At 40.5% G+C, this 24,324-nt stretch overlaps 2 protein-coding genes and 1 long non-coding RNA gene across 10 annotated transcripts in view; 2 read left to right on the plus strand and 1 right to left on the minus strand.

The window, feature by feature from the left end:
- Nucleotides 1–3,995, plus strand: part of LOC310673216 — a 162,783-nt gene extending 158,788 nt beyond the window's left edge. The window contains exon 2 of the long non-coding RNA XR_014508916.1: nt 2,887–3,995. This is a non-coding gene — a long non-coding RNA (uncharacterized lncRNA). The remainder of the gene's footprint in view (nt 1–2,886) is intronic.
- The window catches only part of IMPG1 (interphotoreceptor matrix proteoglycan 1), a 70,567-nt gene extending 66,572 nt beyond the window's left edge, over nt 1–3,995 (plus strand). For all 4 annotated transcript variants that reach the window (XM_083431152.1, XM_083431154.1, XM_083431157.1 and 1 more), the window contains one exon: nt 290–3,995. The gene's annotated coding sequence lies outside the window, so the exon portion shown is untranslated. The remainder of the gene's footprint in view (nt 1–289) is intronic.
- Nucleotides 3,110–24,324, minus strand: part of MYO6 (myosin VI) — a 106,404-nt gene continuing 85,189 nt past the window's right edge. For 2 of the 5 annotated variants that reach the window (XR_014508883.1, XM_083431145.1), the window contains exons 28-32: nt 23,034–23,194; nt 15,267–15,370; nt 14,064–14,195; nt 9,452–9,673; nt 3,110–6,964 (exon numbers count right to left, since the gene is read on the minus strand). Coding sequence is in view for 4 of the 5 variants with exons in the window: in XM_083431145.1 (XP_083287271.1) it covers nt 6,765–6,964; nt 9,452–9,673; nt 14,064–14,195; nt 15,267–15,370; nt 23,034–23,194 (819 nt within the window). In the remaining variant the exon portion in view is untranslated. Of the gene's footprint in view, nt 6,965–9,451; nt 9,674–11,649; nt 11,677–14,063; nt 14,196–15,266; nt 15,371–21,048; nt 21,088–21,536; nt 21,567–23,033; nt 23,195–24,324 lie in introns of all 5 variants that reach the window. The other 3 variants (XM_083431142.1, XM_083431143.1, XM_083431144.1) reach the window with 3 other exon arrangements.

Below are 24,324 nucleotides of genomic sequence, written 5' to 3' on the forward strand. Positions count from 1 at the left end.
TTAACACTGGATCTGTATTTAACTCTGTTAATGGGCAATAGAGGGCTGGGGTTGCCAAATACTCTTGGTGGGAATGGAAATATCCAGCAATTCAGGAGTCCAAAGAAGAAAATATTCTCAGAAAATGTAATAGTTATTTTCTGATAAAGTTTGGCCAATAATTTATCTCAAAAGAAGTCTAAGGTGTGGGGCAAGCATCACTCCAGAAATTAACTCTGGAATCTGAGGGAAAGCTCTCAGTGTCTTTTGAGTCAATGTTGGCCACATTATTGGCACTTTGTTTCCACAGATTTTCACCAAGAGGACTGCCGGTTATACCAAGTTCACTCACCTGGATAAATGGAGTCTTTGGGGGAGGAGGGAGGCAACAACAAAGCTTCAGAAGGCAACCCATACTTTTTTTCCATAACAGTGAACACATTAACTGAAGTTTATATCTGAGTAAAAAACAACAAGGTGGCTGCACCTACTTTCCGTCTAAACTGTTGTCCTCCATTACATAATATCCATGTTATCATGAATGCAGTGCTAAATGTATTTAATAACTGTACAGTGTTTATATGATAAATATTTTTATTTTAAAGCTTAGATTCAGATGCAGAAGTCTCTGCTGGAAAAGTTACCATTGGTGGTATTCTATCCCAAAATAAATGAACAGAAAAGTGGCCGACACATATACTAACTACTGGAATGGTTCTCAGTTATGTGGTAGTAACTGTTTTATTATAATTACTGGAGAATCGTATTGAAGGCTTACAATGGGGTTTTCAGCCCTAAACACCACCACCGGTGATTATTATAAGTCTTTATTAAATTTGTTAGTCACTTTCTCTTGTTCAGGGCAACCTAAAGTGACCTACAATCAGACAGACAGAAACTAAACCCCACAACGCTGTTCTTTTACAGATATAAAGACATTAAGTGGACATTTTTATTTTAACTATAATTGCTAAGATATTTTCCTATATGCTTTTGAGAATCGGCCTGTAAATTTTAGGCTGTGTGTATAAGGGATGTGTTTGCTATCATATAGTTGTGATAGATTGCAGTAATTTTTTTTTGTTCGCACAGAACAGACACCAAGCCACTAATGTGGTGTGATTTGTTACTGTACAAGACTTCTCAACTAGCAACATGCAGGCACATCTAGTAAGATTTTTCAAAAAATGGACACACACACTCCAACTACAACCCACACTTCTGTGTTGGGCCATTTGTCTAAATGGAATAATAGGTTGTGCAGAACCTTCAATGCAAGCATAACTGGTAGTGATCCGAATTGCTTTCAGTAAAAACAAAGTGCTTCAGGTGTCTGCAGCAAGTAGGGGGTAGAGACTTGTTGGATAGGTTGGTGCATGTGCATAATGCTACACCCAGCCAGGAATATGCATGAGCCTCAATTTCAAATATTCTAAAGCAGCAAGGGATGAGGAAGTGCAGCTTAGAGGTCCTTCTTCACCCCAACCCCCAGATGTACAGAATATCCAAAGCCAGAATTATTTAAAGTTAGGTGTGCTTAGGAACCGAGCACCAAGGGGAAGTCTTTTACTAGGGCTAGCATTGCTTCCTTTCTTTTTTGGAGCGGCAGGTGTTTTCCTTTAATTATCAAGTGCATTTCTGCTCTGGGTATAATCCTAGTGCCCTGAACCATCTCTCCTTCCTGCGTGCATTTAGGCAATACAGCTTATATAAACAATACCATGGCTAATTGCTTCTCTTAAATGTTTACGCGGAGCCAATACCTGTAAGAGTTGAGCTAACTAATCTTCATCTATTTATTTTACGGTGTCAAGAAAGTCGCCTGCCAAGTTACATTCTCATATGGGCTTGTAGACGCCGCGTTAGAGGTAGTCAGCCGCCTCAAGGTAAAAAAAAATGTTGAGTTTACAGTCAAGTGTAACATTATTTATGTAAACATGGAGAAGATCTCATCTTAACGTCAGTGAGGAAGCTTACATGGACGCCAAGGGACCATTTCACAGCCTAGATGACATCTTTAGGGCATATATCTGAAGATATCCCACTATACACCAGGCACTATTGGAGGTTGTGTAAGTTAATATTCCTCATTGTACTCAATATATTTTCATTTCAGAGCTATTTTTTTTGTATACGTTTATTCATACCAATTTCTATAAGAAAAACAATAGAAATCATTTTTACATGTCAGTTTTAATAATGAAACAATTGTTCTTGACCATAATTTATCATTTTCAAATATTAATTACCAAATATCTTTGCTGGATGAGAGAATGTTTTGTATTTCAATAAAATAATAAAATATTTAACTAGCGTGTAGACAGACTGTATTTCTATGTTATCTATCAGAAAAATGTCTGCTTAGTAGTTAAAAAGTTTTTTCCTTTTTTGCGCATCTAGGGTGCATGCATATATATATAACATAAAATATTTAAAAGAGATAAGGGCAATCAAAAATATTTTATGATCTTATTTTAAAACAAGCACTGGATTTAATATTTTGTAAGTTGTAAACAACTTAGCTTCATTTGATTCAAGCTGGCTTATGGTCACAACTATCTTTAATTGGGTTGTGGAAAATACTGTACTTTTCGCACCATAATGGTGCATATTTGAGAAAAAAAGCATTAGTTGATAAGAAGAATGTTAGTTAGAAGCAATGACAACCCGCCACCCCCCAAATGACACACCCCGCCACCCCCCAAAAGTTCCACGTTGGAATATTATGCAAGCCAATTCATGAGACAGTTTTAGTACAGTGGTACCTCAGTTTATGAACTTAATCCGTTCCGGAAGTCCGTTCTTAAACCAAAACCATTCTTAAACTGAGGTGCACTTTCCCTAATGAGGCCTCCCACCGCCAGTGCCCTTCCACCGTTCGGATTTCGTTCTTAGACCAAGGTAAAGGCTGCAAACCGGGGACACTATTTCCGGTTTTGTGGAGTTAGTAAACCAAATCGTTCTTAAACCGGACTGTTCTGAAACCGAGGTACCACTGTATTACTTTAAAATCAAATGTTGTTCGTTTATTTGCTTTAATGGTTACACTGACTTGAGAAAGCAAAGTGCAAGTTTCACAGCTCCCCCAGTCATTCTCACTCTTTCTTAAATAAATAATATCCCAGAGAGATCAACGGAGTGTTTTTATTTTGCAGCAATTTTCAGTACATCATTAAGGTCATTTGACAAAGTACTTAAAACAGTTTAGGGTGAAAATAACCCAGGGATAAAGTAGGCAGAGATACCAGAGGAAATTTTCAATGGAATGTTAAAGACATTGTGCTATTTTCTGAAGGGAAACTTCTGTATAGGTTTTATGTTCCCAGTAAAGTAACATGAATTGAGACACAGGGCATGTTTATAACTGCATTTCCATTACTCAGTGACTGCAACCAGCATGTGAAACAGCCATCGCAGACCAAACACTATAGAAAGAACTTCAGCAGAACATCACATCCCCTGAAACAATAATCGGAATCCATTCAGGTGTATTCAAGTAATGTACATGGATAAGTAAAACAGCACCACCCTTCCAGAGATCTCATAACCAAAAGACAGCAGTAGGTCCATTTCTAGTTGCAACAGAGGGCTTAACTTGATTTCTCTTAAGCAACACATGGTGGTTACTAATTTTCATGACGAAGCATGTAGCCAGATTATACGGAAGTGTGGGATATTCCAGTTATCATCCCAATTAAAAGTATATATAGATGGCATCACATGCAAGCATTTGGGGGTTCCTTTTTCACAACCACTTCCTAGGATTCATTTGCTTCCCAAACATAATGCATACAACTCATCTATTATGCAAGCCTACGCTCTTAACTTTTAGTTACTCCCCCCTTTTTGTAAGCCGTACCTTTAAATTACGACACAGAAAATATTTTAAAGGAGAAAGTGCATCTTTTATATGCCATTAACGATTTGATACGCTATGGGGTCCATAAGAAACAGCCCCAGACATGCCAAGGAAAGTGAGTGGCAGCAGTAATTAACAAGGGTTTTTTAAAATAATAGTAATAAAAAGCATGCATAATGTCAATAACTGCTTGGGAGGATACAGAGACCATCAGAACATACACAGGGTAAGAGGCATTTTTGAACTGAATGTGATTCTAGTAGGAAACAGAGAGGTATGAAACTCTCATGTAATGTAACATATCTATTCCTCATTAACTATTCTCCACCCCACTTTCTCTAAACCTCTTCGCCATAAAAATCGTTGTGTTATCCACAGTCCTTTTTTAGAAGAAAAAGAAAAAGGTGCCGGTACTCACCATGAAGTCGTTACAGTAAGTGACACACTTTTAACGTTTGAGGGAGAAAAGGTGCCAGTACCGTGTGCCCTTGAGTAGCCCCAGGAAAAAAAGCAGTGGTTATCCAACTGGCCTTGTATGTATTTGTGACACCAATCAGATCTAAAGCATAGCATTCAACTAGTGAAATATCTGATTAGATCATGGTCAGTTAATGCTTAGCTTATGACTATAACTTTAATTCTAACATCCAGTCCCTATGGCCTCATTGCATTGAATATACTAATCTTGTTCTGCCGAACATTGATTAGAGGGGTTCTCTGAGTGCAGGACCAGCACAAAATCCTCTCTCGCTCTAGCTCTACATGGCAACAACGTGTTGTATGCATTGTTCCTGTTGCTGAATCCTAACCATCCAAAACAGAGGGCTCCATACATAAACTTGGATCCCATGAACTGCAAGCGGGCTCTGTGCTGCCCGCTCCTTCCTGTTGCTCCTTTTGACCTAAAGTCAGGGTTTTTCTAAAATAGCAAATGGCGCAATGCAGGAGGCTGGGGACAGTGAGACCCTCCTTTGTGCAATTAGAAGTGCCTTTAAATTGGGGTGGGCTTGTGACCCTCTAGATTTTGTTGGGCTCTGATTCCCATCAACTTCAGCCAGAACGGTCAATGGTGAGAACTTTAGTTCAACAACATCTGGCAAGCAACAGGTTCCTCGTCCCTAGATTTAAGTCATGGCTCCCATTGGGGGGGTGGAAGGTTGCATGTGCATCCTCTGATGGATTTTGGGTGGTGGCAACTTTGACAATCAAGGCTGTCAGAGCTGACCATGCCAACCAGATCTTCAGAAAGTTGATGTGCAGGAATAGGGACTTTTTACAGTCTGAAGACAAGATGGAAATAGACAGGGTGTGAACAGTTTTAAACCATGCATTAAAAATGGAGGTTAATAAATATTGCAGTTTTACATCCTCTCAACCCATTTCCCAAAGATGGTAGCCATGTGGGCACATAGCGTTTTACATTGATAGTTGTTACACTGCAGAGGGTATTTCTGCCAGGAGGCATGCTGCGGCAGAAGGCAGGGACAATGGTGTGCTTAGAAAGTATATTGAAGAATTAAAAACTACAGCCCAGAAATGTAATTAGCTTCTTAATATAATAAGGGAGGGGAAGCCTCCCCAAATTCAATCTGTTTCCCTCCCAACCAGACAATACTTATTTCCCCAAATCTCCTAACACTGAGATAATACCAAGGTTTAATCTGTTGATATTAGCCAGCTATAGGGCTATCCGGCAACATCAATAAAAGGCAACTTCCATCTGTGTGAAACAAGTAATCGTTATACATAAGAAATTTAATTACCATCCAGGGTACATTAGCAAAAAAAAGCAACCCACAAAGCCTGAAGTTGGAAGATTAGCTGCAAAAAAAAATATCTGTAAGATTAGAAGAAAAGTTTATTACTTTAACACTATGAAGTTAAGCCATTTGAAGCAGCATGGCGCAATTAGAAATTCCAGTGCTGTGCCACTCGTCAAGAGTCTGAAAGTTTCTGACAGAAGCCACCTAATCCCATGTGCATTCCACTGAAGTACAAAGGAACAGCAAAATTCAGCTGACAATTAGGCTTTGCTGTCATGAAAAATGGAACCCACTTCCCTTATGCTTTCAGTCCTAAATGTATCTAGATATATATATTTTTGTAAAATATTGTTTAACTCTGTCTTACTTTGTTTGACTAAGAAAGTTATAACCGAAAAATAAAAATGAAGAATTGCCTGAACAAATTTGTCTTGTAAAAAATAGTTAAAAAAGGAAAAACCCACTGCTTAGTAAATTCAGCATGCATCAGCAAATCTATCCCTAAGTACGCCAGACACAATTTTCCTGCTCTCAGTATCTGAAATCCTGCAATCTACCTAAGACACATTTCCCAAAATGCTTTCTTGTGGACATCTACCTAGATGTCAAGCAGTTTTCATAAGTTGCACATGAAGTCTTTCATCTTATAAAAGTTTTTAACCTCTAACAGTAGAAGTTAACAATAAGGCCTCACAATTCCAGTTATAAGATGCAATGTACTTTTTTTCTTTTTGCTATGCTATCTTGAAGGAGAGACTAACATTCTGAGTATCACAAAGGAATTAACAGTGTAAAGAGGAAGTCAAAATGCAGTCATTGTTATGTAGTTAAATCCCAGTAGAGTGTTGCTCTATGTTACAGCACTTTTAGTGTCATGACAGATGCTATGGGCAGGGATTGGTGCATGAATGAAAAAAGCAAACCACGTAGTTGGCTGAAGCGGATGCTCAGACCCTCAGAACTAGTGAATTCACTACACAAATTAAAACGTCAGAAATACAAATTAAAAACTGCCACATTAATAAAATCTGTTTACTTTATATTAAACATCTCTAGACAATTACAGAAAGTTTAAGTGTCCTCTGCTGCTCAGAGGAATTCTTCCCTTTATTGTTAAGGTGGGGGGGGGGGGGGAACCAAGTGTTAATGTAGAAAGTGACTACTTATTTCAATAGGTTCTGCAACATAGCAGTTGCATACGTGGGCCGTGCTTGTTTGCTCTCAATCGCATTTTGAAGATACTGGATTCCCCCACAGCGCTCCCAGATCTCTTCAAACTGCCTCGGCAAAATCTCAGCTCCACGCTTACGAGTCAAGCCAGTCTCTTCAAGATTCAGCTCACACATCTCCATGTCATCCTTGCCTGGAATGTCAAAAGGGGGGGGGGGGGACACCACCAGAATTAACAAAACATACAATGGGTTTCCAGTTTCTCCTATACTGTGTTGTGTTTAGATTTTAACACATACAGTGGTACCTCGGGTTACATACGCTTCAGGTTACATACGCTTCAGGTTACAGACTCTGCTAACTCAGAAATAGTGCTTCAGGTTAAGGACTTTGCTTCAGGATGAGAACAGAAATTGTGCTCCAGCGGCATGGCAGCAGCGGGAGGCCCCATTAGCTAAAGTGGTATTTCAGGTTAAGAACAGTTTCAGGTTAAGAACGGACCTCCAGAACGAATTATTTAACCCGAGGTACCACTGTACTCATAAAGTTGGGAACAAAGTGACAGTGAACATGAGAAGGGCATTACCTCAGTACTAAAAATATTGCCAGAGATCTTAAAAGGAGATTTATATATATATATATATATATATATATATATATATAGTATTTGTACACATAATATAAACTCTGGGAACCTTCAGGAACAGTTATGTGATACAACATGAGATACTGGGACTATAAATCAAAAACTAGAAGCCCAAAGCTTCTTTAGATACAAGACATTGCTTTGAGAGTAAGGAATAACAAGATTCCATTCTTCATAAAAGGGCAAAAGAAAAATATTTGAAGTAAGATATAATGTCTTGGATGTAAAACCCCAGTCTGGACATGTTTCAGTGATACTATACAGGCCTCTTGCCAGCATGTACCACTTCAGAATCTAAAAGTCTCCTCTCATGTGGAGAGAAAGCTGGACTTAAGAGTCTTCACCACAGCAATATTGCCACAAGGAGGGCAACTGCAACACAATCACACGGTGATCAAATGATAGAAAATTTGAGAGTCAGCACATGCACAGCACACTTAGAGAAATATTGCATACTTTTACAGGGCTTCCTTTGGTTTGGTTATGGGCACTGTTAGCTTACTAGTGCATTTCCTTAGAAGTGAGGAATTGATTTCTCTTTCAGGCCCCAAAATAACAATAGCAGATGATTGGTTCACTTGATGATTGCAGCATCAACTACAGGCGAAATGTTATGATCTCTCTGCCTTGTACGTACACACTGCTTTTCAAGGGGATCAGCTCAGCAATTTAATTGCACACCAAGTGATGTAGAAGGATGTATGAACTGAACCATGATCTGTGGCACTGTAGCTAAACAGTCTCAATAGCACCACAAAGTGGGTAGTGTGGTTTTAAACGCTAGACGCTTACCCAGACATTTATGATGACTTTTTCTGAAAATGTGAGCACCCCATTTTTATTAATAAACAAGAGATAATCAGTATTCGATTTTGCTTCAGTCTCATTAAATGAACTAAATTACGCTTGCTTGGATATATGGGATTTTGTTTAAAATCAGGCCATATAGATTAAGAGCAGTGTCTTACAGTAATACTCATCTGTATAACAGTCTGTATTAAGTACTGAAATGTGTTTAGGAGCTGCCAAATAATGTAGTTATTCTCATTACTCTAATTAAGGACTGATGTCTTTGGAAATTAGGGAGACCAAGCTTAATTAAACACATCCATTTTTATCAACAGGTCCCTTCCCCTCCATTCCTTATAAAAAATGCAATGTGCTTCATATATTTCCTTTAGCCCAGTGACTCAAGGTTTCTCCATTCCCTTCAGTGTCAAGGATAGGTAAAGGTAAAGGGACCCCTGACCATTAGGTCCAGTCATGACCGACTCTGGGGTTGTGGCGCTCATCTCACTTTATTGGCTGAGGGAGCCGGCATTTGTCTGCAGACAGCTTCCGGGTCATGTGGCCAGCATGACCAAGCTGCTTCTGGTGAACCTTAGCAGCTCACGGAAACACTGTTTACCTTCCTGCTGGAGCGGTACCTATTTATCTACTTGCACTTTGATGTGCTTTTGAACTACTACAGTATCCTTGACAACTACTAGTGTCAAGGATACTGGTGCATGAAATATTGTTCTAACCCTTACACAAACAGAAGCCCGGTTCGTATTGTAATTCTAGGATAGCTCTGGAACAAAATGGATCCTGGAATTTTTGGTACTTCCTGTTAGACTGGCCTTTGAACACATTTTCTTCTATTTAAAGAAGAAAAGGCGGGTGCAGGAGGCACAGGAGCTGCTGTTTCCCCCTATTTTCCTTGAAAGTAACAGCAGGATAACTTGTTCAAAGGCCAATCTAGTAGGAAGCATGAAAAGTAAGTTAAAACGTCTAAAGCTGGAAGGATTGCTCTGCAAATATAATACTGATATAGCAAAGCCATCGTTCACTGCTTTGCTTAAGTGATTTGGGGGTGTTTCATAATGAAATTGGTTATACGATGGTACAGCCTTTCTGAATACAGCGTTTGGGTTTTATTTGTAACTCCTCTTTCCTGCAACATAGCTCAAATCTCAGTTTGTTTGCTTTCCACTAAAAGGGGCCTAGGATTCCACTTTTCATTGCATAACAAAACTAAAAATGAATACCAACCAGCCACTAGCAAGATAGGTGGCTTATCGGGATGAAGCTCCATTTGACGAGCAATCCATGGTCCATCAAAGTGTGCGTACCACCAGCCTTTCTTCTTGTTCTGCGGATCTTTGTATTGGTCCGCCGGGCGGATGAACGGAATACGGAAGTAACGCTGCTGCCGACTCATCTCCGCCTCTTGCTGCTGCCTGGCAGACAACTGGCTTGTTGGGTTCTGTTGAGCTACGAGGAATAACTAAGGTTAACATTTGCAAGCCAAGGATCAAAAGCAGTATTCAGTACAGTTATGTTGTTTAATCTACACAGAAAGTAGGAAAATTGTGAAAATATGATTATAGTGGTACCGTGGTACTCAAACGGCTTGGCTCCTGAACAAATCAGCTCCCGAACACCGTAACCCTGGAAGTGAGTGTTCCAGTTTGCAAATGTTTTTCAGAAGCTAGATGTCTGACACAGCTTCCAATTGAGTGCAGGAAACTCCTGCAGCCAATCAGAAGCTGCACCTTGGTTTTCGAATGGTTTCGGGAGTCGAACAGACTCCCGGAATGGATTAAGTTTGAGAACCAAGGTACCACTGTCTGTATTCCATAGCAGGGAAGTGAATCACGATACTGCTCCCAAAGGAAACACCTTAAAGCATAGTTTCACAAGTTAAGTTACCCTACAACCTGGAGTAGATACGAATGGCACAAGAGAAGGTGAATGATAGGTACAGGTTGAGAAACAGTCACCGCTTAGCTTACCTGAAATCCCACATTCTAAGATAGAGAAGGGGAGGGCCATTTCCTGAACTTTGAGAGACTTGAACTTGGCAAAAATACCATTAATATAATTAATCATGAATTCACAATAGCATTATATAAATCTGATCCAGTAGCAGAAACTGGTCCCTTAGTTTGCACTAAAACCTGCTGCAGATAATGTTAACTGAAACCAGGCTCAGAAGTAGCCTCAACTTTATTCCAACTTCCCACATTGCCACTGAAATTCAGTGCATACTGTTCAAGTTCACCTAAGAAAGAACTCTTCTCAACAACTGTTTATGCTGTGAACCACCCTGAGATCTATAAATGAAGGGTGGTATGCAAATTTGATAAATAATATAATTTTTAAAGATGCTAAGAGTTCAACTGTTGTGGGCAACTAAACAGAAAAAGACATTTCAGTAATTCAGTATTAAAATAATTAACATTGAATTCCTCTGTTAGCCAACCAACTTTAAGTAGTGAATCTGGTTATGGACTCTGCCTGGCTGAATAAAAAATGATGAGCTGCTGTCACGTCTGATTGATTAATTCCATCCCCTCCCAATTTATAGGCAACATATTGGCAACTGGGAACAGAAAGTTAGTGTATCTTGCCCTCCTTCATACATGTGGTGTTAATAAATCCAGAAATAGCCATTGCTTATCCCAGTGTAGAAATATTCCCAGTGTAGAAATGAGTAAAAAGACCCTTTTGCTATAATTAGGCTTTAAACCATAAATATTATGTCCAATTTATCCATTGGCATCACCGGCAAACATTCGTGTAAACAGTCAGTGTGTATTTTTTCTGGGAGAATTATTAAGCCTGTTTACTTTCATTTAAATTAACTGACATGCAAAGTAATACATCTATTTCTGTAAGTCTCCTCAATATACTTTGAAGTAAATGGAGGCTGTGGCTTTCACGAATGCGCATAATGGTGAGCCATAAAGAGGGCTGAGAATTAAGAGCATTTTATTGGCTAGACAGGTCTTTTTCCTCATCCTCCTGTACTCAGACCAAGGATATTCTGCAGAGTAAACAAAGCCCTTTGGAAAAGAGAGATTAATTTCCTCCTCCTAAAACCAGCACCGTAGATGTTAATTTTTATTCTAAGGTTAGTTGATTAACAACAGTTTGAGTGTTTTGCTACAACAGAAAAAGATGTCTCTGACAGGCACAAGCTGCAGAAATGCCGCATCATATGAATTTATCATCTTTCCTCTTTATAATTAAGAACAATATTCCTATGGTAACATGAATATCGTCATGGGCTGCTATCTTTTTCCTGCAGCTCCCGGAGTACTTTTAGATGGCAAAATAATTACCAGGCCAAGTATGATGTGACACAAATGTAGCAAAACACAGTATTTTGTTAGGGTTAGTAAATTGGAGCCTATGTTTTTTCCTATGTGCAAAGTTAGCTGAAATAAACCAATTCCCTCACTTACTTGAGTTGGTCAAAAATGGTGCAAAATCTGCAAACAAACATTGGACACTGAAGAAACCATCAAACTTTTTGATCCGAGCAATCTGAAAAGGCACTCTTTCAGCAGTTCAATGGAATGTGCCATTAGCCACGTAACCGCTGGATGGGATGGCAACAAAACTGGAAAGAGGGGCTGCTGGCAGCTGGATTGTTGTGCTCACCAGGAGGGAGAGGGGGCAAAACCATCAGGATGCCAGTGCAGGCATAGTGGTGGGCATCCCTGTTTTGGCTCCATAACTATGACTTCACTGTGTCCATCTCCCCACTGCCTCGCCCTTCCCCTTCTTGGTGGGCACAACATAGCTGCCTGGAGGCCAGGTGTGTGGCAGCACACATCCCCACCACCCTGTCCCTGGGAAATAGCTAATATGGACAATACACAATTCTCCCTTCCTGGTTAAAAGGGGAACAGCGCAGGGCCTTAGCTTGTTTCCTATCTCATTTGCAGATAGAACAGACTCGAGCCCAACCAATTCAAGACACATGGAATGTCAAAGCAAACAGTATACCATAACTATGATGTGTGCAATGTCACCCAAAGTAACAGGAAAAGGTACCATAAAATGCAAGAAACAGATTCTGGTAATCACTCAACTGTCTAGCTATCCTGTGATAATATTGGTGGGTACCCCACTCCAGTAACCTAGAGACTCAGGCTCACTCAGGCTTTTCCCATTCAGGTGTGCTAGCAGGAGAGTTCCGTTCCCATACATCTACTTCTCAGAAGCCAATAAATCTGGTCCAGTCCCTTGTGTAAGACCCTTTTGTCCCAAAACTGACACACTACACTGTCGGCTATACCCAATGCTTCAGAGGGTAAAGGGAACCACCAGAACATATTTTTGGGGCATGCAGCAGAGGGGAAGAGGAAGACTCAAGCTTTTAGCACTATGAGATAGAGGGAAGTAATTTGAACCATCCGTGCCAGGATAGACACAGATGCTTTTCTACTCAGAATTTATTCTCTGAACAAAACAAAAGAGCAGTTCACAGAGGCATGCTCATCATGATGACTACAGAAGTTCTTAACACTAGGACATTTCCTTTGAAGGCTGCATGGACTGAGAGCCAAAGAAAGCATCTCTGAAGAAACAGAACAAGAGAGGTGTTCTTTTAGTTTTAGTTATCACTTAAAACAACTGGGATATCAATGTATCTCCCAGCATGGGTGGGATGTGAATTAAACAAATAAATAAATATCAATCTCCTATACGTTACAATTACAGTGTTGTTGTATTTATTAACTATAAATCCAACTTATAAAAAAGTAGCCAAAATATCTGAAAGGCATTTCAAACTTGTGGAAAACAAGTCTTGCTAAGAACTGGGTTATTTGGAGATAAACTGGACCCAAGCAAAATTACACTTCAAACCAGAGTCTCCTAGGACATTTATGTTAAAGCTGTACCTGGAAAAACAGAGCTAATGTGGTTTACTATTTGGTAAAAAAAATGAATGCATTATATGAAGTCTTTGGACTCTCTCTTTGTCCTGAGCATCTGACTAGTGGTAAGCAAGAACTAGCTCCATTTGGCAAGGCAAACTGAAATCTTTATTCAGGTAAAGATAATGGCAAATCAGCCAGGATATAGTATTAACTGTTATAGATTACACCAGTTAATAAAATAGTAAGGTAAAAAGGGACCCCTGACCATTAGGTCCAGTCTTGACCGACTCTGGGGTTGCGGCACTCATCTCGCTTTATTGGCCGAGGGAGCCGGCGTACAGCTTCCGGGTCATGTGGCCAACATGACTAAGCCGCTTCTGGCAAACCAGAGCAGCGCACGGAAACGCCGTTTACCTTCCCGCCGGAGCGGTACCTATTTATCTACTTGCACTTTGACATTCTTTTGAACTGCTAGGTTGGCAGAAGCTGAGACCGGACAACAGGAGCTCACCCCGTTGCAGGGATTCGAACCGCCAACCTTCTGATCGGCAAGTCCTAGGCTCTGTGGTTTAACCCACAGCACCACCCGCGTCCCAAAACCCCTTTAAACAAATATATTCCTGATGGTTTTGCTTTACTCATGAACTATATTTTGACTCCAGAAGACAAACGGGATAGTTTTCTGGCTACCTGGCTTCATTTGCCTTCCCGCCAAGGTAGTCAGTTTCCCAGAACATCCAGAGCTCTTGGTCCTGCAAGCCTATTTCTGGAACACACTTGCTTTCCATTCGTAGCACATACTGCTCTAGATCCCATGGATCAAATTAGTGGGAAATAAGCTACCTTTTAAAATATTCTGAAGGGCAATTAAAGTTCTTACTTTATTCTAAGGTAACTATTAACTTTTCCAGGAACCTCATTCAGGTACTCCCTATCTCCTTAGCTCTCTCTCCCAGCATTTTTTAGGGAAAAAAAGGATTTCCCCTCACCATAGTCGGTCACTGATTTGGGTGCACGCTGTTCTGTTTCTGTATTGCGCTTCTTATTCTTGGACTTCCAAGCATGATAAACCTTTAGCCGCCTGTGAAACTCTTCTCTGCAAGCTGCCAGCAGTTCAATATCTGTCTCAGACAAAACACAGCAGGGGTGGAATAAGTGAGGAAAAGCAATAAACAAATATGCTTATGAATTGTGTTGACAGAGCCACACAGCCAAAATTATTTCGGAGCAAGTTATAGCATTACTTCTTACAATGTAAACTTATCAAGCTGTGAAAGAGAGAGAAAAAATTGGGGGATAACTTTTTTCTTTTCTTTTTCACGGTTTAGGCATTTTTAAATACATGACAGCAGAAAAATGACATAAAAACAAAATGAAAAGAAACCCACCGAAAACAGTATTTCAAAAAAGTATTCAAGCTTTAAAATCTCACATTTTATCAGATCTAAAATTAACCTTCTGCATGCAGAAAGAATCTTCCGCCCAAGGAAGGGCTGTTTTACATCTTGCACTCAACTGTGGTACAATGAAAGGGAAACAAAAATTCAAAGATGTTCTGCTTGTGCAACAAGTTTTTGATAACAGAAACCACTATTATGCACATTACACGAACTCTTGTGCGTACACAGTTGAATCTCTTAATCCTTCTGTTCATGGTTCTTTGAACTCAGACTGATAATACTTGAATTTCTCCCAATTATTGCCTCCCTCATTATGTGTGTGTGTGGGGGGGGGGGCATTATTTGGTCTCTGCCTCAACACAACATTGCCAATGGCATTAGGAAGGATGAGAGCAGACCCTCCAAGTGCCCCTATTTTCCAGGGACAGTTCCGGATTTACAGAAGCGGTCCTGGTTTCTGATTTGATCCCGGGATGTCCTGCTTTTTGTTAGGATCTCCCTCTTTTCATCAGAGAAATGTTGGAGGGCATGGAATTATCTGATCCCCAAGCCATCTACGACATGCAGTTAAGAACCTTTTCTGCTTTGATATGCAGGGGGCAGAGTGCCTCACACCAAGTGTTGACCGGGAAATGCCTGAAACACACACAGCAAGAAACAAGCTACCCACTTTTATTAGATTTCGGACCTAATTGTTCTCATAGTTGCTTAAGAGTTTTGCCAGTAAAAAATAAGCAAAAGTGCTCCTACTAGTCAACAGGCTTCTTCTCCCCCAAATGGGCAGCTACTTACCACAAGAGGTATTGATGGTATCCCGTAGCTCGGCATACTTCCACTTGCTAAGGTCATGCTTCTTAGTGCCAGCTGCAGCTTTGGTGGCTTGCACTGTGGGTCCCCTGAAACATTTTCATTAAGAAGTTATTGCAATATTCACAACAACAAGAAGGCGAGGTCAGGAAAACAGGAGACGAGAAGATTGTAAAAATAGGGAACCATACAGCTATAAGACAAACAAAAGGACAACTGCACTGATTGGTAACGCACAGGGCTTTTTTTCCAGCTCAGTGGATGCCATTGCCATTATAAGAGAATGAAGGAGGCGTTCATGGTGAGTTCTGCCACATCTTTCTGTAGAAATATAGCACTGGCAATGCCCCCAGCACTTTGGAGGGGAGGTTTTTTTAATCAGAGGGAAAAATTTTCTGTACTTCTTAAGAAGTGAAAAGCATTCCAAGCTGTCTTTCTCTTATTCTTTGACAAGAAGATGCCACCATTTGCCCCTCTTGGAATACTTTCATGACAAGACCAAGGACACAGCAAAGCTCTTTAACTTGAATAGTGTTTGATGTGCTTCCTTTTGCAGGAATAGTGATCGATTCTCATTTGACTCCCATTTTCTGTTACTGTCCACAGGCATGCTTGCCTGTGTACAAACTACATATGTACAGCGACAAAGCAAGCATAATTGGGCATGTGTTGCTTTTAAGAAGTGTGAAGCGGTTCCGAACACAGCTGTTAAAGGGACCCCTGACCATTAGGCCCAGTTGTGACCGACTCTGGGGTTGTGGCGCTCATCTCACTTTATTGGCCAAGGGAGCCGGCGTACAGCTTCCGGGTCATGTGGCCAGCATGACTAAGCCGCTTCTGGTGAACCAGAGCAGCACACGGAAACACCGTTTACCTTCCCGCCAGAGCAGTACCTATTTATCTACTTGCACTTTGTGCTTTCAAACTTCTAGGTTGGCAGGAGCAGGGACCAAGCAACGGGAGCTCACCCCATCGCGGGGATTCGAACCACCGACCTTCTGATCGGCAAGTCCTAGGCTCTGTGGTTTAACCCACAGCCCACCCGCGTCCCATACAGCTGTTACAAAGTGATTAATAACGATGAGGAGGAGGCATATGCCAAATACTGTACACACGTACATCACCCTTCACATTTGACAGGATGTACCTATAATTCAAAGAGTCAGATCTCTTGCATTACTATTATTAATTAAATTTGTATGCCGAGGTGCTTTGCATCAGAAAAATACAAAATGAGAATACAAAATACATAATAAACAAAAACAAACCAGTAACTCTCCATCTCACAAACACATGTAAAAGCCATAGAATGTTAATCAGCTGGTTGAAGAGAAACATTTTTGCTTGGCACCTAAGGCTATGTAATGAAGGGGCCAGGTGAGCCTCCCTGGGGAGAGCATTCCACAACAGGGAGCCACCACAGAAAAGGCCTGTTCTCATGTTGCCACCCTCTGGACTTCTCGAGGAGGCACACAAAGAAAGGCTTCAGATTATGATCGAAGGATCCAGGTAGGTTCATATGGGGAGAGGCAGTCTTTGCATGGCTTCATAGCTTTGTCCAACAGACATATTGATCAAAATAGAGACTGAGGATCTCTATTCTCCTTTGCGGTCATTTATTTAATTTTCCATTCTGTCGTTCTACATAAAAATCCATCCAAGGAAGCATGTTTACCTCTTGAATACCTGGACGATTGTCTATATACCAAGAATAGCTAAATATCCTTCAAGCTTCAGAGCAGCAGCACATGAAATAGCCGCATCCTTGGCCCACAGGACACATGTGTGCACACACACCATTCCACAAAACCGTGCATCCTATTCTATTGCTAATAAATCTCCTCTCTGCCCTACAGAAGCCTACAGTGCCTTGTCTCTCACCTCAGACCTGGGATTTCACCCTCCCCCCCCCCCACTCCTTCAAGCTTTCCTTTTCATCCTACTTTCCCCTCTCCTACTCAGCCTACTAATTCTTGATATTTACTCTTGCTGCATAACACAGAAGTATACAGTTCTCTAACATTGTCATTCTCTGAGTGAAAGGAAAACTAGCCAACAGTCCTGCTTCACTCCCACATTTGTCTCTAAACTCATTCTGTAGCAGCTGCTATAATGGCCTCAACGCAGAGGCTCTAGGTACTGCTGAGATACGATTCCCATAATCCCTAATCATTTGTCACTTTGGGGTGGGAATGAAGGGTCCTGTAGTTCTAACAACATCTGAAAACCCAAGGTTCAGGGAGGATGCCCTAGAGCAGATTTATGCCACAAGGTGCCATAGGAAGGCACTGGACATAGTAAAAGATCCATCGCATCCTGGTCACTGTCTCTTCGAGCTCTTGCCGTCGGGACAGAGATACAGGACGATGAAGACAAGAACAAGCCATCTTAAGAACAGCTTCTTCTCCAGAGCGATCTCGGCCCTGAATGGGAAGCCCGGACTTTGAAAGTCATCAAATCTCCTTTGCTGTATTTTACTATATTTTTTAATTACTGTTTTTATGGAGCAGCCAAGTAATTTCGTTGTCCCCGAAGGGGGCAATGACAATAAAGATATTATTATTATTATTATTATTATTATTATTATTATTATTATTATAAAGGACAGGTGTGCTTTTATCACTGCAGTTATTATACTGTTTTCAGTTATAGATTTTTGTGTACTGCTTAGAGATCTTAAACATTAATATGTTTAGAAATGCTTTAGAATAAATAAATAAAGTTCTGGGTAAAACTGGTTCAATTCTCCTTAAATCTTCAGTATCAATTTTTTACTCTTTTCTGCCACTTAGATCCATTACCCTTAAAAATATGTCTATGAGCGTCTGAGAATTTAGTTAAGAGTGCCTTATTATGTTACAAGCAGTGTCTAATGTGATATTAAAGTGCAGCTTTAAAAAAAAAAGTTAAAATGCTGTTAGGACTAGACAAGATTCTGCAAGTTTATTATCAAGAGAACTCTAGAACGCCAGTCATATTGATCCAACTATCCTTACCAACAATAACTCAATTTTTATTATTAAAATATTAACAATGTGCTCTGTTCCTTACTGTTTAACACAATCTCAAACGTGGCGAGTGGCCTTTTGCACAGCTGAGAAATCAATAGCCTTTTATTGCAGCCATTACATTAGTGCATGCCATAAAAGTATATCTTAAATGACAAATTAATTCCCCATTCGCTATTTAAACAGCCTGAAACTCAAATACATTTTAGAGACTCTCATTGCCCTTATAACTATATATACACAAAATGCAAGTGCATAAAATCGTGCATTGTAACAGCACAATGAAATGTAAAGGTTATGTTTTAAACTGCTGGCACACTTCCTGTTAGACACAAAAACAGTGGTTGTTAAATCTAATTTCCTCAATATAATGACTAAGCCTCTTGAACAATTAATGTGACAAATCCTGAGGATTTTCTTTATTTAGCTGCACCACCCGTAGGCCTAAGTATCCCTCAGATAGTTTAGATCAACAGAACTAGGCCAAAAGATCTCTGGTTAAACAAGTAATCTTTAAGAATGGTAATCCAATTGAGTAGCTTAGCTTTTCTTTGATGGTTCTGCTAAGATCACGGTTATGTGGACACAACAAACCTGTGATTCATAACTGTCAGCAAGATGTGTTTGGTAGTGTCTCCATTCCCATTGTGCCCTTTGGGACAAACCAGGGTTTACTGCTGTGCAACTTGTGAAACAGCCCAGTGTAATGGATAATCTGTCAAATACACATGCCCATTTAAGTCATTTGTTTTGATATTGCGACCTCATTTGTCACATGAGCAAGCATGTCATTCATACATAAACTTGCTAGAGGCAAGCACCCTATTCCAGAGGCTCAGATTCTGTAACACCCAATATGAAAACAGAGATCCATGTGGCCAGGAACTCCTGCATGAAGTGTGAAAACAGTCTCCAGAATTCCTGGACATATTTTTTTTTTTAAAAAAAGAGAGGTGGAATACAACTTCATGTGTGTATCACAGGTTTATTACCTTTGGCCTGAGCTTTCAGAAGTTGATAGTTAGGGGTGGGGAATTGGATACCTGCCCCACATCTGACATGTGGACTTGGTTTGGTCAAAACAGCCTTGTAGGCCAAACAGGGAGGCCCACAGAACGGAAGGTTCCCACTCTCGCCACAGACGCACTCAGCACACCAATATACAAATGCACTGAAGGGAAACTAAGTAACTGTCAATGAAGTAAAACTAAAGGAAAGGGATACCATCTTGGCAGTTGGAATGTTAAGTATGAATACAAATGAATTGAGACCCAAATAATTATTTCTGGCAAGTCCAAAGCATGTGCTAAACCAGGGGTCCCCAAACTAAGGCCCGCGGGCCAGATAAGACCCGCGGGACTCGTTTATCTGGCCCACGGCGACCGCTGCCACCGCCCACTCTTACCGGCACTGCGCTGCATGGCTGCCCACTCCCGGGTCGGAGTTGCATGCACAAGCATTATCTCTGGTGCACATCCGGTAGAGAAGGCCCATGCACATGCGCACAGCTATTTCCAGTGCTCCTCCAACCCGGAAGTGCGCCAGAAATAGCATGTGCGCACGGGCATGGGCATGCGCTCCCCCGCCCTCCAGGCGATCGGCACGGGAGACACCATCCCGAGGCACGGTAAGTTTGCTGACCCCTGTGCTAAACCAATGTTTTTTTCTGTCTCCAACTCCCCTCTTTGAACTCTCTCTCTCTCTCTCTCTCTCTCTCTCTGTGTGTGTGTATACACACACATGTACACGTACACAGACCACCAAAAGTAACCTCCTTAAAGGAGTTGGTTCCCAATCGTCATTCCAACGCCACAAAGTTCCTCTGCAATTCTTTTTACTTTCATACATTCATTTCCATGTGGCATCCAGCTGTTCATATCCACAGGACCCTCTCTTTCTATTCCCATGCAAAACAAACTAGTCAAACTGTTGTTTGGATTTTGGCCAATATACACAATAAAAATGTGATGTTCTGGCAAATCAAATACTGGGACAATAAGAACGCGGTTTGATATACAAAATGGTCATATGCAAAGAGCTTAACATCCAACATTTACTTATTTAATTTTGTCAAAGCATTACTTTTATATTTTATTTTTTAATGTTTCATCTTAACTTCAGGCACCAAATGCTGTTAAAGCTGCATCTGGCCTGGAGGTGAGAATGGACAACGTTTAACTTGCAGCTCAATAACACACAGAGTCCTTTTTACTAGAAAGGAGGACTGCATTCCAACATTGTCTGTACAGCAGTACAATAAGAACATTATTGAATATATGCCACCTGTCTGTAATTGGTTTAGGTAGTACTATTTGGCAACAAGGTAAGATTTTGATCCTGCTGTTCTTTAAAATAGATCTGTCAGGATTTCAAGATTTAATAGCTTTTCAGAAGCCACATGCTAAGAGGCAGTTACTGCGGCAATTCTCAATATGGAAATACATGAAATGCAAGTTTTTTAAAAGCGGCAAGAAATCTCTTCAATTTATCTACATCAATAATATTAGATAAGAACTTTGATGAAAATTAATTCTTCTTCGTGCAATTCATAAATCTAACAGTGAAATTATTTCTTAAAATAAATCTGATGGGTGCAAATTGGTACTAAATTGGTGCAATGAACGAATCTTGATTAGAAGTTATTTCTTCATTTTCCCAGAGCAATTCAAATAGAACTTAATTGTCCTTTATTTTGATTTATTATGATTATTTCATATGGCGATTGAACTGATTTGTTTCCAACAACCTGTTACACCCACCTAGACAAAATTTCTGACATTTCAGTGGCCATTTGCTCCCTATAAAAGAATTAAAAATATATGAGGGTAGAGGGAATATAATGCTTAAAAGTGCTAGCATAGTAATTCCAGTGGTTTTATACATCTAATACTGGATCAGCAGACAGATGTCTATCCTAAAAATTATGCTGCACTAGACCGATCCAGAGTTTTATCAGTAAAACAATAATTAATCTTTGTTTAGCTGATATCAGAAATATACACTTTGATTGAATCAAACAACCACCCTTACATAGGTGACATTTAAATTACAACCAATTGCACCTGTATATAAGGAGTCTGAAAGACTGACACTCAAACAGGACTCATGCTCAAATTATAACTATTCTGCGGTAAATGGAAATAAAGAACATTCGTTAGCAAGGTGGCTTACACTGTGGAAAATTATTAATTTTTTTAAAGCCCACAGATTTCTACAGAATGCCCCATAAAAAAAAAGATTGTCATACGCAGTCATTTGACATCTTGTTCCATTGGGTCTGCAAATAGAAGATATTTTGGTTAGTGTGGCATTTTCCTAAGTTAGTTTTGTACTAATTTGCGACATTACAAAGCCTGTTTGGGCAAATGATTGCCTGTTATTATCCAGAAGGCCCAGCATCGGCTTCTCAGGGGTGGCTTAAAATGTTGTTTTTTTCACTTAGTGTTTTTCTATCTAGCCCTTACTCCAAATTGCTCAAGGGAGTGTATCTGGTCTCTCCACCATCCAATTTTATCCTCACCACGATCCTCTGAGGTAGATCATGGTGAGACAGCCAATCCCCCCCAAGGTCAACTGGTGGGTTTCCTAACAGAGTTAGGATTTGAACCTGGATTTCCCCAGTACTGAGCCAATACTCCAGCCATAGCACCATATTAAGCCTGGTGGTCAGAATTAACAGAAGGCTTTCGCCCAACAGGAATATATATGACGCAAAGGAAGGAGAGAAGACCTAAGCAAGTTTAATATTTGGATATGTTCTAAAGTTAATTTGACTGGAGCCTTCTTACTCATTTATACAGCACGAGGAGGGTATGTGTCTGAAACGAAAGGATAGCTGGTAAATTCTTGTAAAGTTTCTTTGGTTTGGGGTTACAAACCACACAGAGTAGAACTTACGCTGCACTTAAATCGCATGCTGCTATTAAATTGGCTTAAACTAAAATTATGGTATGAAATGCCAAGTTAAACCATGGTTTAGCACAAACAAGCAAGCACATGGGTTGCTGGAATGAAGATCATCTTTTAAATGCACTCGTTTTCGTTTTGGGCTGGGTGTTTGTTTTATTACTGCTCAGTTCAACCCGTGTGTGTGTGTGTGTGTGTGTGTGTGTGTTATTCAGAAGGGGCTTCCTAGGTTTATCAATATTTGTGATGCTAATTGCATTGTAAAAGGTAAAGGCAAAGGACCCTTGACAGTTAAGTTCAGTCGCAGACGACTCTGCGCTCATCTTGCTTTACAGGCCGAAGGAGCAGGCATTTGTCCGCAAACAGTTTTTCTGGGTCATGTGGCCAGCATGACTAAGCCGCTTCTGGCGCAACGGAACACCGAAACCAGAGCAATGCACAGAAACGCTGTTTACCTTCCAGACGGAGCGGTACCTATTTATCTATTTGCACTTTTTTGGGGGGGGTGCTTTCGAATTGCTAGGTCGGCAGGAGCTGGGACCGAGCAACGGGAGCTCACCCCACTGTGGGGATTCAAACTGCCGACCTTCTGATCGGCAAGCCCAAGAGGCTCAGTAGTTTAGACCACAGTGCCACCCACGTCCCTAATTGCATTGTAGACTGTGTTTATAGGCAATACTTGGAGAAAGTGCTCATTCTTAAAGGTGGCATACAAATGTTTTAAATGCAGTAAATAAAATAAAATAAAATAAGAAATAATGTTAGCTTCCTATTTAAGAAAGACACCTTTTCAATGGCAATAACTTTTTTGAAAGGCAAAACTAACAAAGTGCAATACCTGCGCAACCCGGGGTCTAGCTGAGATTCATCATTGATGAGTTCCGACTCACTCTGGGCAATTCTCATGGCCAGCTCATGGTCTCTGCGCTCTTGTTCCAGAACTGCCTGCTGCTGGTTCGCTTCTTCGCGTTCCTGTGCCAGCTGTGCCTCAACTTCAGCCTGGAGAGTGACGTAAAATTAAGTTACATGGGGAAACATTTCCCAAGTCCATACTGACTGCTTCTGTAGAAAAATGATCACTTAGGTGAAACACACAGTCGAGTTTACAAAATACAGCCTAAAACACCTGTGCTCAAATGGGTTACTGTAAGCCCATGGAGAGCTTGCAAACAGCATGGATCAAGATGAGAAAAGAAGTATAAGTTCAGGAAGCCCTTCATATGTTAATTTAGAAACCAGGTTTTCATGATAGAAATCTTCAGAGTTGGGAAAAAGCAATACAGCTCACAGAAAATCAACAAATTTTAGAAGAAATTCTATATACCTCTCAGGCAAAAGACATTTAAGTGGTTTACATAACTAAATTATGGGTCCAGACAGCTGCAAAATTGTCTGCAATTGTACATAGCAGAGTTTTATCCATTATCATTTTTAGAACAATAATAATGCTATGTAGTTGAGACTGCTTGGCTGAGTTCATGAGAGAGGGGATTGCAAAATGCATTTCTCAAAGCACTTGTAATGTACTGGCTTCTCTGTGTTCTGCGTTATTCCAGAATGGTGCGTTTAGTGAGATGCTTCTATAGGGAAATATCAAAAACTCACTCCGATGATATCTTTCTTTTTTTATTGGCCACTTGTGAATGAAACACAGCGACCATGCTACCATTTCCTACCTGAAAAAGTTTAAATGAGTAGAATCTTCCATGGAATAGATGACCCATGCATCTCTTACCAAAACTGGGGTAACTGAAGGTGTAGGTTTCCTACAGCTTGAGGACCCAAGCAGCTGTCATGTGCCAAAATACCTCTCTACCAACACATTCCCAACAGTCCTAATTCAGCAATGCCTTCCCAGAACGGTGGGCTGGATGACCGTCACAGACTGGCATCGGCTCTCATTCCGATTATGGTATTATCAAGTAAATCTTCATTTCTGCGATGGAGACTTTCCCTATGCAGATCCCTACTTTGGATTACCCGGTGGAAGCAGACACAAGAAGGAAAGCCGATTGAATGTGGCCTCAGGAAAAGCCCCACTGAAAGGAACAGCTGCTCTGCTGCTATCGCCAAGTGAAAGGAAATCCACTGAAAGGTCATAGACTGAACTGAACAAGGCATCCCTTTAC

This window comes from Podarcis tiliguerta (assembly GCF_965153285.1).
Source record: "Podarcis tiliguerta genome assembly, chromosome: 3".
Taxonomy (NCBI): domain Eukaryota; kingdom Metazoa; phylum Chordata; class Lepidosauria; order Squamata; family Lacertidae; genus Podarcis; species Podarcis tiliguerta.